The sequence below is a fragment of the Ziziphus jujuba genome, chromosome 1 (assembly GCF_031755915.1).
Source record: "Ziziphus jujuba cultivar Dongzao chromosome 1, ASM3175591v1".
In the NCBI taxonomy this organism is placed as follows: domain Eukaryota; kingdom Viridiplantae; phylum Streptophyta; class Magnoliopsida; order Rosales; family Rhamnaceae; genus Ziziphus; species Ziziphus jujuba.
The window spans coordinates 39405220-39422034 of record NC_083379.1 but is presented as its reverse complement, the minus strand read 5'-3'; the positions used below and the strand labels follow the sequence as shown (position 1 = coordinate 39422034).

The 16815-nt window shown below is 35.2% G+C and overlaps 2 protein-coding genes across 2 annotated transcripts; both read left to right on the top strand.

Moving 5' to 3' along the window:
• Positions 1-6760: 6760 nt before the first annotated feature.
• LOC132800369 (uncharacterized) lies at positions 6761-7715 on the top strand. Its single transcript, XM_060813889.1, has one exon. The coding sequence runs from the start codon at positions 6807-6809 to the stop codon at positions 7557-7559; it is 753 nt and encodes a 250-aa protein (XP_060669872.1). The 5' UTR covers positions 6761-6806; the 3' UTR covers positions 7560-7715.
• Positions 7716-9304: 1589 nt separating this feature from the next.
• On the top strand, positions 9305-9804 carry LOC107433158 (putative fasciclin-like arabinogalactan protein 20). Its single transcript, XM_016044418.2, has 2 exons — positions 9305-9427; positions 9562-9804. Exons 1-2 carry the CDS (start codon positions 9305-9307, stop codon positions 9802-9804), a joined length of 366 nt encoding a protein of 121 aa, XP_015899904.2.
• Positions 9805-16815: the final 7011 nt, after the last annotated feature.

Here is a 16815-nt window from a genome sequence, read left to right as displayed (position 1 = left end):
TTTTTTTTGAAGTGCTGAAATTTGTGGAATCAATTTGTAGTAACGTGGGAGGAATAAGGGGATGTTTATAGAAGTGTGTTTTCAGTGCAGGAAAATTTTGGTGAGTCCTACCCTTAGGGGAGGTGCTGCCGAATTTTCCATTGGAAGGTTTGGTGGTATTTTCCTGGGATCAGGGCTTGTCTAGGGTTCCGGAAAGGAATTCTGGACGGGTCCTGACAGGACAACTCCATCAAACATCTTAATTCTGACTGTTCCAACACCTGCGATCTTACAAGATGCATTATTTCCCATCAACACAGCACCCTTAGATACAGTTTCATATGTTGAAAACCAATCCTGATTAGGACACAGATGAAACGTACAACCAGAATCTAAAATCTATCCATCACATGGTTTCGAGTTATTATCAAAAATGACAAAGAGCTCTCCATCACTGTAATTGTCTTCTGCAACACTAGCCTGACCAGAATTGTCCAGTTGTTTTCCCTTTTGATTAGCAGCGGCCCTTTTATTCTTATTCTATAATTTATAACACTCTGATTTAATGTGTCGCTTCTTCTTGCAGTACCTACACACCTTTTCCTTGTTACTTGACCTTGATCTGCCTCTTCCGTCACCACAAAAATTCCTTTCTTGCGTCCTACCTCAAATAACAAGACCTTCTGCTTGAGTTTCGGATCCCACTACAAGCTGTTTCATCTTTTCTTTAGAGAATAAAGCGTCATAAACCTGTTCTAAAGTAAGAGTATCCCCACTATACAAAATCGTATCCCTAAAATTCGAATATGAAGAAGGCGGTGAACATAGCAAAATTAACCCTAAATCCTCATCTTTGTACTTAACCTCCATAGCCTCTAAATCAGCAACAATTTCCTTAAAGACAGCTAAGTGATCAGCCAAGGACATATCTTCAGACATACGATGAGAATACAATCACTGCTTCAGATGCAATTTGCTAGTAAAACATTTCGTCATGCACAATTGCTCCAATTTCAGCCATAATGTAGTGGCAATTTTCTCCTTCAAAACGTCCTACAGAATCTGATTAGAGAGATGAAGTTGAATTTGAGTTAGGGTTTTACGATCCTTATGTTGTTTCTCCTCCGCAGTTCAAGAACAGGGCATCTTATCAAACCATAATAGCACATCTTCCAAATCCATCTGTGCAAGAACAGCCCGTATCTTAACCTGCCATAACACAAATCTGGTGTCGCGATCCAATAACGAAATATCATACTTCACAGATGCCATTGTCGAAATTGAGCCTAACTCTAATACCACTTATTGCAAAGACTAGAACAAAACAATAGCAATAGAAGAAGAAAAAACACACAATGATTTATGTGGACAACCCTGGACGGGAAAAAACCACGGGCAAAGAGAGGCAAACTTTTATTGATGAAGATTGGTACAAAAGGTAACCAAATAAAGCGTAAAAAACTCAATATATCCAAAAACCCCCAAAAATATATATATATATATATATATATATATATTGTACGGACGAAATAAACCTAAAAATTGGAAAGGATCAGCCCTCGACCTCCGCTACCACCACAGAGCCCCATTTTTCCTCTTAAAATAACTTCACCAAATGGGTCGCACCGCGAGTTTTTCGGCTCAGACCAACAAGAATTCGGGTCACCAACTTTAATAATCTCCACCTTGACATGAATTCCATCCAAGGAATGAAAAATACAAAACTCTAATCTTTGATAAAAGTTTCCATCCTTTTCCATAAAAGCCAAAGCTTAGCAATGAACACCAACCAAGTCCAAGCAATGCTCAAACTTGGCTACTGGAGGTGTCTTCGTCATCATGTCAGCAAGATTATCATGAGTACTCACCTTGCTAACAACAATATCACCACGAGTAATAACATCATGCACAAAATGATACCGAACATCTATATGCTTTGTCCTCTCGTGAAACGTCTGATCTTTCGTGAGAAAGATTGCACTCTGACTATCACAAAAGATTATGGTGATCTGCAAATCATCACTAAGCTCACCAAATAATCCTTTCAACCAAATAGCTTTCCTTACAAGCCTCAGTAATAGCCATGTACTCTGCCTCAGTAGTTGACAACGTAATTGTATTCTGCAAAGTAGCTTTCCAACTAATAGCACAGCCACCAATAGTAAACACATACCCAATGAGAGATCTTCTTTTATCCAAATCTCCAGCAAAATTAGAATCTACATACCCAATGACTCCATCTCTAGTCCTCCCAAACTGTAAACAAACATCAAAAGAGCCACGCAAATATCTAAAAATCCATTGAATTACTTTCCAATGTTCTTTACCAGGGTTCACCATGTATCTACTAATCGCACTAACTGCATATCCCAAATCTGGACGTAAACAAACCATAGCATACATGAGAGATCCTACTGCATAGAAAAAGGAACTCGAGACATATAGTCAACATCATCATCTGATTGTGGAGATAAAGCATATGAAAGCCTGAAATGAGCCGCTAATGGTGTACTAACAGGTTTGGCACATCAGTGGGATATTGTTGTCAGTTTCAAACTGCTGTGAAAACTACTTATAAACACTACAAGAAATTCGCCTTTTACTGATGAAACAATATTGTCAGTATAAACATATTCGCCGGCAGTTTCATCGCGTATTACCAAGATATTTTTATTTTTTTGGGAAAAAATCTTTTGCCGACAAAAATTTAATTTTCTCACTAAAGACTAGTTCCAAAAAATTCAAAATTCAAAATTATATTTATAAAAATTATCTACCACTCTGAAAAGCTAGAGGCTGGTACTTCATTTTATTTTATTTTTTATTCTTATTATCTCATTCTCTCCCTTTATATTTTTTTGTTTAAGTAATGATGCGGTAAAATGATATATTGTTGAATATGTCAGTACTAATAGTTTAATACCAAACAAGTAAAGAAAGTATGAGAATCTTGGGACCCATGAAATATGACCGTTCAACTGAATATAAAGTTTATAAAATACATGTTTTAACTTAAACAAGCAAATTAGGACAAAAAAAATTCTTGATAGCAAATAAATTATTATGAATAACGTTCCCAATTACAGGTATTAAGGAGTTTAAGCATGTGCAGCATAAGAGTTAAATAATAAAGGAAATTTCACAAAAACCATAGTATTGACAAATCCAAGGTCAACTGGGGAGAATATTTCGTATATAACACCTTAAAAAAAAAAAAAAATCTAGACAACAATTAGGGACCTCAAAGATCATCAACCAATACTAAAATCTTCTATAGTTATCGAAAAAGATAAATCATGCTTACCTCTTGAAAGATTTCATGTAAGAAGTCGCTTCAAAGACCTACATTGAACACAAATGAATTTTGTCAACCTTTTGGCAGGAAGTCTAAAATAAAATTGAATTGAATGTTCTTTTTTCCCAGCAAAAAAAATGCATGTAAATAATATGTGTGGCTCTTTCACCTGCATGCTGAGAGTAAAATATTTATCCATTAAGTGAGAAGCCAACATTTGATGAATATAAAATCGAAGTAAATGAATGTGCTTGAGTGACAGAGACAAAGCAGGAGGGCAGCTTTCCAATTTCCGGAACATGTTAAGTGGTGGTGAATTTGATTCTCCAATTTTAGCAAGCAAATTAATTCTCCAAAACTATAAAATATAATGCAAGGTATATCACTTCAAATGCACAGTTCCCACAAAGCAGTTCTGTTACAAATTTTCTATTTCATATAGTACATGTTTAATCGTACATATGAACATTAAGTAAATAAAAAATTATAGAAAAATAACCCAGTGAGTCTGATCTCCTTAAAATTGCAGTTTATTATCAAGGAAAGAAAGGCCTATTTAATTTACCTGTTCTGGTTTTGTAAAACAATAATAAATCAACAATAGCATCACTAGTGAACTTTCCTGATTACATAAATGGTTCAGCTTAATTATTCACCAAAAAAGAATGTTCTGCTTAATTAAAGAATCTAATGGGAATTTTCGTACATGCATAATCATATATCATAACATAGAAGCTTTAATTTTGTTTTACAGGCTTTATATTTTATAGCACTTGATTAATTGCATAGATTAATATTGAAAAGGAAATTGTACAATGTCTGGGCTGGACAGGGCATGTGTGTCGAAAAGATTGTAATGGCCCAAAACTTGATTTGAAGTCCATCCCAAAGAAGTTCATACTCAGCCTGAAGCCCGCTTACCCAAAACTTATTTGTATTTTAATTATTTAGTACTTATATCAGAATATTTATTTATTTTAAGTTTTCCATTATAATTTTATATATATTTCAAGGATTTCTAGTGATCAATCCGAATCGAAAGACCCAAAAAAAAAAAAAAAAAAAGGAACAATTAATCTTTGAGTGGGTTAATGATTAAAATTAGTTTACTTCAACTCAATTTTAAATGATTAGTTTGGAAGTGCATGACTTTTTCTTTTTGTTTCCAAATCAGACTTAAGAGCATGTATCCATTATGGATTGTTAAATATGACATAGATTAATATATATAATAAATCCATATCCTAATAATTTAAGCACTTGAAATCATAATTTAATATAATATTAAAGCTTAAAATCTTCAAAACTTAGGTTCATAACAACGGTTTTTAAAATGTTCAATCTAATGGAATTACAGTGTGCATAACTATTAAAAGAGCATTTGGGCAAACATATATATTGAGTTGAAAGAGAAGTGGGAAAAGAGAAAAATCAATCATATTAACGGTGATTAACAGGAAGCTTAGCTTGATGATGGTGGTGGCGATGCCCATGGCATTGGTGGCAGTGGTTGAGGGAGTTTCTATAACTAGTAGTAGAACTGTAACTCCCCTCAAACATACTGTTTGTTCCATCATTTTAAGCTTAGGTTTAGCAGAGAAGATCCTTGTCCAACTGGATATAATTGCTTATACTATCCAAGTACTATTCTGTTGGTGTGAAGACTAAAGAACACAAAAAGATCAAAGATAAGAAGCTGCAGAAGCTGCTGGACAGTAGCATGGATGCCGCAGCGCCTGCTAGAAAGAGCTGCCACAGTGCTGGCAAGGTAGCGCCGCAGTGCTGGTTTAGTCATGGTGCAGCCAATATCTAGAAAGGAGGGCACCACGGCACTAGCGAAGGAGTGCTGCTGTGCTGTGGCAACGACCAAAAAGCTACGAGAGTCCCACGGCGACACCAAGACAGGCCGCAGCGCTGGTGCAGTCTTGAAGCGAGCAAGGAACCCGAGAGTTCATCCCCACTACGCCCGTTGTGCACTGCGAGGCGCTACAATGAGGCTTTTATGAATTCTTATGTTGATTTACTCTTTTGTCTTTATTTTAGTGCGTTATATTTGAGCCCTAATGTCATATGGCATAGATCTAAGACTCAGAGAGAGATTGAGAGAGTCAACAAAAGAAAAAGAGAGAGTTCTTCACCGTCTTTGTAAATCTTCCAAGTTTAATAGTGGATTTTTTAGCATATGCATTCCTTGGACATAGGGATCATATTGATCGCCGAACCACCACGTTAAAATATTCTCATATATTCTCTTTTTATTTTCTGTTGTTTTTATGTGTGTTTTAATAAATTATTTCATTGATTTCTCTTTGCCATCGATCCCAAAATCCTGAAGAAATTGGCAGGAGACCCCAATTTTTTCCCAACATATTCATCCTGGAATTTGTCATTGTAGTTGCTAAGGCACTGCTTTAATTTTATGCAAGTGATGGAAGTGATCCTTCTACTGTGTTAATCTGCTGTTTTGAAGCTCATCTGGTTGTATCTCAAATTAAGCTCTTCCTATGTGGATTTTTTGTCTGTTTACCTGGTGTGGAGTAGTTTTGTCTCTGTTAATTACCTGTTTTATGGAGTAGTAATATCGAGTGTGTTTTGACATATAAATAGGAATAAATTGATAATGAAGTATGAATACGCATAAATAAATTAATTGTGTTTTGTATATTAAATTTTCAGTCGTCAACTTTAATTTTTAATTTAGTTTGCATGGCCAAATCAATGCTTTTTCAGTATATATATATATATATATAACTCTAATTAATATCCGATATATTCTTCTGGTATTCACTATTGTTCCTTTAAATTTTTTTCCTGATAAACTAAAATCATTTTATAGAATCAAAATCAACCGATAACAAAAAAAGCTTCCTTCCCTATAAAGCAGTGTAAGAAGATTTGAGGGAAGCTGACAATTGTATTGATAAGATCACAGAATACATACAAAGTACAAGTGTGCACTTACCTAAAATAACATAGGCACAAACCATAACACTAACGTGATGTACAAGTTAACATTGATACAATAGATCAATTTATAAGAATAATATTGCTAGACTGTGACATGTGTTTATTACCCTCTATCCATATGCTTTAGTATACACAGTGTAAATGCATGGTAATAGATTAATTAGAACTCTAATCCAATAATGGTACTTAAGTTTCCAAAATTAGGAGTTCAATAGAACTCTAATCCAATATTAATAAATAATGTTACTTTAGTGTTGAAAATTGGGAGTCCAGTACAACTCTAGTACCAATGATAATGTTACTTGTAATTTAAGTTTCCAAAAATTTGGAGTACATTAGAACTCTAATACCAATAATAATATTACTTGTATTATAAGTTTCAAAAAATTGGAGTCCACTAGAACTCTAATACCAATAATAATATTTCTTGAATTATAAGTTTCCAAAATTGGGATTCCATCTTTATTTATATATTTCCCCGTTTCCAAGTCAGAGCTCTCATATCGCATCCTACAACTTCTTTCAGTCATAGCTTTCCTTTGCGTTAATTTGAAATTAAGCTCTCATGGCATCAAAATCGTTGTTCTGCGTTCTTGTTTTGGTGGTTCTTCTCTCAATCCAAGCTGAAGGTAACAACAACAACAACTTCAACTTGGCAGTGGCATCGAAATCTCTCTCTGACAAAGGCTATCATGCAATGTCCATGATCTTTGACATCTTCTTCAAGATCCACGATGTTTCCGAATGGTTATCCGGCAATTCCACGCTCACTGTGTTTTGTCCTCCGGACAGTGCGTTCTTCTCCTCCAAATACCCACAGCCGCCATTAACACTGCTTCAGTATCATGTTGTGCCTCTGAAGCTCGACATTGGTGCTCTGGCATCTCTTCCTCACGGTTCCAAGATTGATACTCTGCTTCTTGGCCATCCCCTGGTTGTCACTACTCTTCAAAAAGATGAAGATGCATCTCTCAATGGAGTCATAGTGACTGAATGGAATCTTTATAATGAAGGAGGTTTGATCATCCATGGCGTTGATAACTTCTTTGATCCTGCTTTCCAAACCCTGATATATCCCTGGTTCGATGTGAAGAACAATATCCATGCAGAAGTAGTCAGCGGATTTTCTTGGGTGATAAGAGAATTAAAAGATAATTGGTCTCTGCTGTTCGCATTGGCATTAATGGTGGTGATTGTTTTGGGTCTACTTGGGCGCTACGTTTATTGCTGCAAAGATAATAAAGATGAATATGAGCGTATGCAGCAGCAGGAGGAGGCAGTTGATCATGTTCTTGATGTTAAAGCTGTTTATGTTTAGTAATTAGTTGAATTAAAGGTGTAATTGGGGTTGCTGGTTTTAATTTTCTTTAATTAATTTGTTCAATTCATGAACGAAGTTTAATTTGTTGATTGTAAGCTGCTTTTGTTGTACTGTCATAGACGCTTTAATAAGAATTGGTCAGAGAGAATTGAAGAGTGGATGTAGGCTCATTATAGCCGAACCACTATAAAACCTTGTCTTTTCTTTTTAAATTTTCATTATTTCTCACTTGTTTAATATTTAAGATTCACTAGGATATAAATGTGATTATAAAGAGAATATGCATGGTCCTTTGAATACATTAATTATTGGGGACAACAGTTCTGAAAGCAGTTTAATATTTAAAAGATCCTAAAATTCATGTTCTTGGAAGACCTTACATGTGTTTGGAACAAAATTTAATGTTCTTAATGTTCTTTATATTTTTGTTTTTTATTTTTTTTAGATTCAAGATTCATTAGGATATCAATGCAATTATAAAGAGAATATGCATGGCCCTTTGAATATATGTCCTCTGTTTTGGTAGAATTATATATCCCCTCTTATTGTTCATAATTATTGTGGAGAACTGTTTTGAAAGCAGTTTAATATTTTGAAAAAAATTAAAAACTTAATGATCGTTGAAAACGTTACGTGAGTTTGGCCATTGCTTTTTATAAATAATTATCAGAAACAAATGAAAAAAAAAATTATTTTCAAGTACCATTTTGAGATAAGCACTTAGAGCCCCTTAATTTCTTAAAACAATAGAAAAATATTCATTCGTTATTTTCGTTTTGGAAAACTTTTTCAATAAAAGAACCATTGCCAAATATCCCTAAGTTTCAGGCAATTTGGATGTTTTTCTTTTCAGAAGAGAATTTTCCTAAAATTTTTCTTATTTGTTCCGGCTTCAACTTGAAAAGCACATGGATCTTTACATCGTGTGTGTATGACTTCTCAAATTTTGCAAAAATAAAGCACCAAGTCTGTGACATTGATTTTATTGTAAAAATAAAGGAAGATAGCTTCTTTCAAAAAATAAATAAACAAATAAAGGAACTTATAATTCAATTCTCAGCATGGTAAATAGTAAATAAATTACAACTTATGTTCTGTCCATGAGCTTAATTATAACAATTTTGTATTTTCAAAAAATATAATATAAAAATTTTGTTATTCTAAACCTGAAAGCTAGAAAACTAATGCTTATTTACAATTTTTTTTTTTTTAGCAAAAGAATAAGCATATATATATATATATATATACATATATTGCTATTTAACAAATTTCCAATACTGAAGTTTGAAGACTAAGAATCTCATATATATCTTGCGTGCCTCTCAAGAAAGCAGTTCAAATTACTGAACATATCTGTGAAAAATAATAATAATAATAATAATAATAATCTAAACCGTATCCTAGTTGAAAGCAAAACAAGGTAAATTTACATAATGGTTTAGTAATTGGACTCCTCAAGAACTCAATTTGATGTTTAATTTAGCATCCCAGCGTGTAAATACATGTACAAGTACAATATACAAATTACAATAATTAATTACTGCTTATACTATATTGAAAATATAACAATAGCATTAGTACTGAACTTTCCTGTATAGCTAAGTAAAATTAAAATCATTATAGGACTAGGACTAGGATTAAGGAGTATATTCGTGTGTGTGTGTGTGTGTATATATATATATATAATTGCCTAGCTAATTCCTTCCCATACTACATACACTACACCATAATGGTTCATTCACATGGCATCCAAATTAGTTTTGAGCGTTCTTCTTTTTCTGGTCCTTGTCGCAACTCAAGCTGAAGGAAACAATAACTTCAACTTGGTCATGGCATCAAGAACCCTCTCCGATAAAGGTTACCAAGTAATGTCAACGATCTTCCAAGTGTTCCTCAACGATCTCAATGTTTCAGAACTGTTAACACGCAATTCTACTCTCACTGTTTTTAGCCCTCAGGATGATGCTTAAATGCTTTCTATTCCTCCAAATACACACAGCCACCGTTAACTCTGCTTCAGTATCATGTTGTGCCTTCAAAACTTGATGGTCATGCTCTGGAATCTCTTCCTCATGGTTCCAAGATTGATACGCTGCTTCTCGGTCATCCTCTGGTAGTCACTACTCTACCAACCGATGAATTCGCATCCATCAATGGAGTCAAAGTCGCTGAAAGGGATCTTTATAACGATGGAGGTTTGATTGTTCATGGCGTTGATAACTTCTTCGATCCTGCTTTTTAGACCTTGATATACCCATCATACAACGTGAAGAAAGATATCCACACTGAAGCTAGTAACAGATTTTCTTGGGTGATCAAAGGGCTTAAAGAGAACTTGTTTCTATATTGGTAGTGGTTCCTTATTGCATTGACTATGTTAGTATGTTGATGATGATGATGATGCTTAAAATTTCGGACCAATTAAATTGATTTTTCTGTACTTTTAGTTCTTTTCTTTGTCATTAATTGATTAATTTTTTTGTCTGCTCTGTCATATGTTTTAGCATAATCTCTCTTGTACATATATAAAGGCATATTAACATTCACCATTAATTGCAAGCTATTTGGGTCCTTCATTTGTATTCATTTACAGTGTTGTGTTTGTGAGGTTTGTAACACCCCGTCCCAAACCATGTCGGAATTTTTGCACGTTGATCGAGGTTGACTATTGACCGTTGACTTTGACTTTGATCGAAGGGGTCAAAAGTTGACTTTTTGACTCGGATGGAATTCTAGGTTGATTGAGGTACCGTTACGAAGTACACGTTGGCACGAGTTCGTAGACTAGTAGCACGTTGAAAACGGAGCTACGGTTTGAAAGTTATGAGCAAAACAAGTTAAAGTCCAAACTGTCCAAGGGGTGCCGGAGTTGACTTTTTATTTATGGGGAAATGAGCTTCGACTCATGCATGGTTGTGAAGTGCTCGTCGATACGAGTTCACAGACTAGCGGCACGCTTAAAATGGACATCCGGTTAAAAAGTTATGGACGCGTGAAGTTTGCCGGATACCGTAATATTTTAATGTTTTTGAGTCGATGAACAGTGAAATGCCACATGTCGTCACCTGATTGGTCCACGTGGATGAACAGTGTCACCACTGTGGCCTTTATTTGACAAAAATCTCGGGGAAGAGAGAGAGGAGAGAGAGAGAGAGAGAGAAACCGACCGGCCACTGGATTCCGGCCAATTTTCCGGCCGATTCTCGTTACACGCGCCGGCCAGATGGAAGCCTCTCCTCATTTCCGGCCAAACCCCAAAATCTCACGACCGCCGGCCGCCGGACACACCCAGATCAAGGCGCCGAAGCTCAGCGGCGATTTTTCCCTCCACCGCAGGCCACCGCCGTTTGCCCTATTTTCAGTCGTTTTCAGGCCACACACGCCAGCCACCCCTCACCACCTCCTCAATTTCGGCCTACCCACCAAATTTCACGACCACCGGAACTCCGACGCGCCGGGATCAGAGCGTTTTTTGGCGAGGGGTCGAAAATCTTCAAACCCCGATTTCTCCCCCGTCCGGCCTCCGTTTGCCTCACCGCCGGTCCCATTGGAACCCTCTCCCCTTGATCTACAAAACTTCCAAAAATCTCAACCAACGGCCACCGCACGCGCCTCCACCGATGACGGTTGCCGATGACCGCGGCGGCTCGCCGGAAGTTACTGTTCCGGCGAGTACCCAGTTGCACAGCCGGTCCTTATCCACTGTTTCCGACCTCCTGAATCCAAATCTGGCATCCTTTTCCACCAATTCATGATGGTTTGAGAGAATCAAATAGTTGAATTCTGAAAGCTTTCTGGCGAGATTCTGGCCGCCTCGGGTCCGATCATCGGAAAGTAAGACCGAATCCGTGATCCTCGTTCCACGAGCTTCAATTCGGTATACTATTCGACCATTTTGGTTAACGTTTGTGTTTAACCCCCCGGGTACCGGATATTATTTACCCGAATAAAATATTAATTTATTTGACTGTGTGTGAACTGTGTTCTAGGAGCACGGGTGAGTCATGAAATTGATCCCATGGTGGATCTTAGGTTAATTGCGTGCTCCAGGTGAGTGACCCACCTTCAAAAATATTTTAGGCAATTAATTATGTTTAATTGGTGTTTAATTGATATTTAAATTATGCTCATGTGGTATAATTTAGTTATGGTTTTATTGTGATTTAATTTATTTATTATGCATGAGCAAAGTATATTTTGGTAATAGTCGTACGTGGTTTTAAGTATTATTTTGGGCATAATTGGTTTAAATATTTTATGAAAATATTTGTTAAATTGGTGGCTTAATTTTATAATTATGCCCACGGTATTTATTTGTTGAACCTCATATTACGAGAAAAATTTTGGTATTTGTTATCAATGTTTTCGTACCGGTTTGTTAAATAAAAATATGTGGGATGGTGAATGTGAAAATTTAATATATTTCCCACGGTAATTTTGGAAAATGGTATAGTTGGTTTAATAATTATTTTAGACGCACTCATACAGTATTGGTGTTCCGGTGTATGTACACGTGGTTTAGCGCGCAAGTATTATGTCTCCAGTGGTTGCCATTGGACAGTGGGCAGGCAAGTTTGATATTGGCCACAGCCGCCCCTCCCTTGGCCGGGATGACGGTTTCAGCAGCGGTACTGTCGGGACGCTGAAGTGCCGTTTGCAAGTTTCTCTCTTTAATCTCCCCACCGGTCGGTGCTCGGGACGCTGGGTATCGGAGGGCATCACTGGTATATGGTGTGGTGCGTCAAGTGAAATTTTCAGATAAAGTTCCAAACCCCAAAAGTGTTCAAAGTTATTTATAATGATTTACTACATTTTAATTATATATTGGGGTATTTATTTATTTATTGTTTATCAAATGGTTTGATCCCTTGGTTTTCGGGAAGTACGAATATCGGGTTTTGTGAAATTATTTTAAAAAGGGAACATTTCCAATGGAGTGATTGGTGAGAGTTTTGAGGGAAAAATTATTATTTCCAGCTGTTATTATTATTATTTATTTATTAATTGTTGGTATCAATTCAATTACCTTATTTGTTATATTATTATTATTATTATTAGTGAAAGTGTTCAGTAGCTAGGGTCACTCATTGAGATGATTAGCATCTCACATTTTTAAGTTCCGTTCCCTTAGGTGCAAAGGGTGATAGACATTCTTCAGGGGTGAACCAGTTCTCCGCCGCTATCGTGTTTCGAGAAGTACTTTTGTACTCATTCGTTTCAGTTGTATTATTTCTTTCATCTTTGTTGTATTTCTGTTGATTAGCACTTCATGAAGCTCTGTATATTATTTAAACACTTATGTTTTATTTATGCACTGAGCTGCTGTTATTGTTGTGAAGTGCTGTAAATTGTGGAAACAACTTGTAGTTTTGCGGGAGGAATAAGGGGGTGAATATAGAAGTGTGTTTTCAGTGCAAGTAATTTTTGGTAAGTCCTACCCTTAAGGGAGGTGCTGCCGGATTTTCCGTTGGAAGGTTCGGTGGTATTTCCCTGGGATCAGGGCTTGTCTAAGGTTCCGGGAAGGAATTCTGGACGGGTCCTGACAGGTTGATATATATTGATATGTTGAAATCTAATGGATTCTCATACTCGAATTGTTGTAAATCAACGGCTGCCTTTTAATTAACTTCATCGATCCAAAATTTGTTTTATTTTGCTTGGATCTTAATCAGATGTTTATCTTTATTCGGGCATACACAAACTCATGCTCAATACATTCCTTCTTAACCAGTTGTGTTGGGGAGGCTCGAAGTGCATTTGACATTGTCTTTCCTTAAAACATATTAATCAATTTGTACTGCTACGTACATTTACAGGAAAATTTTACAGATCAAATATTGAACTTTGAAACAAAATTCCATTTGTGAGATGTAGGAAGGATTATAAAGATTTGTACACATTAGCATCTCTATGAATTTAAAAAAATATAGGGTCGAATCCCAAGGTAGAAAAAGACCATACACATAACTCGCTTCAACACCTCAACTCTAAGTCAATTCTAAATTTATTACTTAGAGTGAAGTAGCTTATGCAACTAAGAATTTAGTACTTGAGGTTTTTCTTCTTCTTTTTTTAATTTATTCTAATATATAAAGGACTTTTTTTGGGTAACTATACAAAGTGGGGCAATGCAAGAGGGAGGTTATTATATTATTAAAAAAAAAAAGGGCATAATATATATTTAAAAAAAAAGGTAAATGAAACTTCGTCCACCATATTATAATGTGATTTAATTTATCGCATGTCCAATAAACAAAGAAAACCTACATTGGGTTTAAAAAAAATTATTTAACCTTAATATTAAACTGGCCTTATCAACAATCTCTTAAGTTTCCCATCAATAATTTGAATGAAAAACAACAAAATGCAATTTGTAATCGCACAAACAATACACTCTCCTTGGTTGAACTCTCCTAATAGGACAACTCAAATTTGAAATTGTTCTTAGTAATTTAGGTTTTTATTGGTTTGTCCATAAATGATGAGCTTTTATGAAATTATAAGCCTGAAAGCTACTAAAAACGGCGTTTGGAAGAAATTAAATTTTAAATAATAAAGAAAAAAAAATTAATATATATATATTGCTTCTTAACATATATTTTTAGTTTTGAAGACTTTCACTTATGCCCTGCCTCACAAAAAAGAGAGCCGTAGGTTACCCTTAGGTTTAGTAATTGAACACACCAAGAACTCGAATCCAAGTTTATATTTATTCTACAATTGGCAACTGCAAATTATATGAGTTTTCTACACATGTTTCGACTATGTATCATATATGATTTTATAATAGCAATATATTTATATATATTAACTTATACCATACGTTATATTGATGTAATAAATATTCTAGTTTCCTAAATATGGTTTCCATAGTTGATTTGGATTGAAACTCTATACCTAGTGAGCATTACAATAACAATACCATTAGTAGTGAAAGTACGTATTAAAATTATTATAGGATTAGAACTCTGTGTGTGTGTGTGTGTGTGTGTGTATAATTGCCTAGCATTAATTATCAAAAAAATTAAATTGCGCCCTTAGCTTTCTAACTCTTCTCGTACTACGAATTTATTTTTCTTGCGGTTCTTACTCTTTCTATTGCGTTCTTGGAGCTAGCTCTTATGGCATCCAAGTCACTCTTTGGTGTTGTTATTTCTCTGGTTCTTCTTCTTTCAATCCAAGCTCAAGGAAACAACAACAACAACAGCTTCAACTTGGCCATGGCATCAAGAACCCTCTCTGAAAAAGGCTATCATACAATGTCCATGATCTTTGACGTCTTCTTCAAGACTCAGAGCGATTCCGAATGGTTAACTGGCAATTCCACACTCACAGTTTTTTGCCCTCCCGACCATGCTTTCTTCTCCTCCAAATACCCACAGCCGCCATTGACACTGCTTCAGTATCATGTTGTGCCTCTGAAACTTGACATTGAGGCTCTGAAATCTATTCCTCATGGTTCCAAGATGGATACTCTGCTTCTTGGTCATCCTCTGGTTGTCACTACTCTACCAATCGGCGGCGAATACCCATCCCTCAATGGAGTGAAAGTCACCGAATGGAATGTATACGAGGATGGAGGTTTGATTGTGCATGGAGTAGAAAACTTTTTTGATCCAGCTTTCCAGACGCTGATATACCCCTGGTTTGATGTGAAGAATGATATCCACGTTCAAGTAGTGAGTGGATTTTCGTTGAGGGAGATGAGAGCAGAACTGACAGATAATTGGCTTCTTGTATTGGCTTCGGCGGTGGTTGGTGTGGGTCTGCTCGTGTTTATCTTCTGCTATTACTATCGGGGGGATCAAAGCGATGGAGACGATAAATCTGAATGCTTACTACAGCAGCTGCAGGAGGAAGAGGAGGATGTAATTAAAGAGGTACTTGACGTTAAAGCTGCAGTTTCATGATAAAATATGGTAAATTAATTTGTACTTCAATTAAGGGTGTAATTGGGTTCTTAATTTGGTTACAACTTCATTATGATTTAGTTCATTCAATTAACTTTTTTGATTGATTGTAAGTAGGCTTTTCTTACTGTCATAGAGGTTGCGATGGAGCAATTCTTTATATATATAATTCTTATTTCTTTGTTTTATATATTTAAGATTCATTACGATTTTACAACAAAACCATGAATATCTCCCCATGAGATAAATACAGAAGAAAAGAAAAAAATAATGAGAATTGGTCCCAATGAGAGTATTTTTCACCGAAAGATAAGAAAAAAAATGGTGTAATAGTGTTAGTTTATCATGGTCATGCATTCATAAAGCAATAGTATTTAGATTTTTATCCCCCAAAAAAAAAAAAAAAAAATTTGTAGAATTTTTCAGCTATGCATCTCTAATTAGTTATCTATATTCTCCTTAACTAAACTAACTCGAAGACCAAAAAAACTAAACTAACACGCTATGACCAAATCAAACTCGCTAAACATGTGATATATTTGGGAATGACAAGTCAACTGATTTAATTAACTTCAATTTATCTAACTTTTATCCTAATAGTCTTTGCGGGGATAATCCAATGGTAATAATCATTGTTTCGTTAAACAATAACCTTAGTTGGAATCTCGTAATGTATATATTAAAAAAAAAAAAAAGACTTTTGTCCTAATTTGTTTACTGATTTAATAATATGCGTTCTGACTCAGCTAACAAAAAAAGAATATGTGGAATAATTGGGCACAAGTTTGATCCAAATTGACTTGGTAAAGTTAGTAGCTTTTGTTCCTCGTCATGAACCTTGTCACGAAAATGACGGCATGTTAAAAAAGTGAGTCTTCTAACAGGTACTTGCTTCTTGACCCAAATAAAAATTAAAACTTTAAAAAATGGTCAATTTATGAGCAACCCGCTGGACGGTTCTTGGAAAAGATAAGAATGAATTTTTTATTTTTTTTTTTAATATACATATTGGAGGCGAAGAGGAAACAGTAGCTTTTACTAATAAAAATTAAATATAAAACTAAACAAAAATTATAAATACTAAAAAAATAACAACATAAAAGGAAAAGTAAGTAAATTATAAATAATTAAATAGAAAAAAATTAAAAACCAAAACCCAAAAACGTAACAAACATCACCTCAATAAAAGAAAATTATGAAGGCAAAACCATATTATTATTTTCTTTCTTTTTTTTTAGTTATATTATTTTCCCGTTTTGCTGGTCTTTGTTGACTGCAGCAAAATGACAAAATGCCAAAAAAAAGTCCACTGCTTACGAGGTCCCTCGTTAATTTATTAATCC

Coding starts and splice junctions, on each gene's coding strand:
- LOC132800369 (XM_060813889.1), top strand. CDS start 6,807: ATGGCATCAAAATCGTTGTTCTGCGTTCTTGTTTTGGTGGTTCTTCTC.
- LOC107433158 (XM_016044418.2), top strand. CDS start 9,305: ATGGCATCCAAATTAGTTTTGAGCGTTCTTCTTTTTCTGGTCCTTGTC. Junction 9,428..9,561: donor TCTCCGATAAAGGTTACCAA/GTAATGTCAACG, acceptor AAATACACACAG/CCACCGTTAACTCTGCTTCA.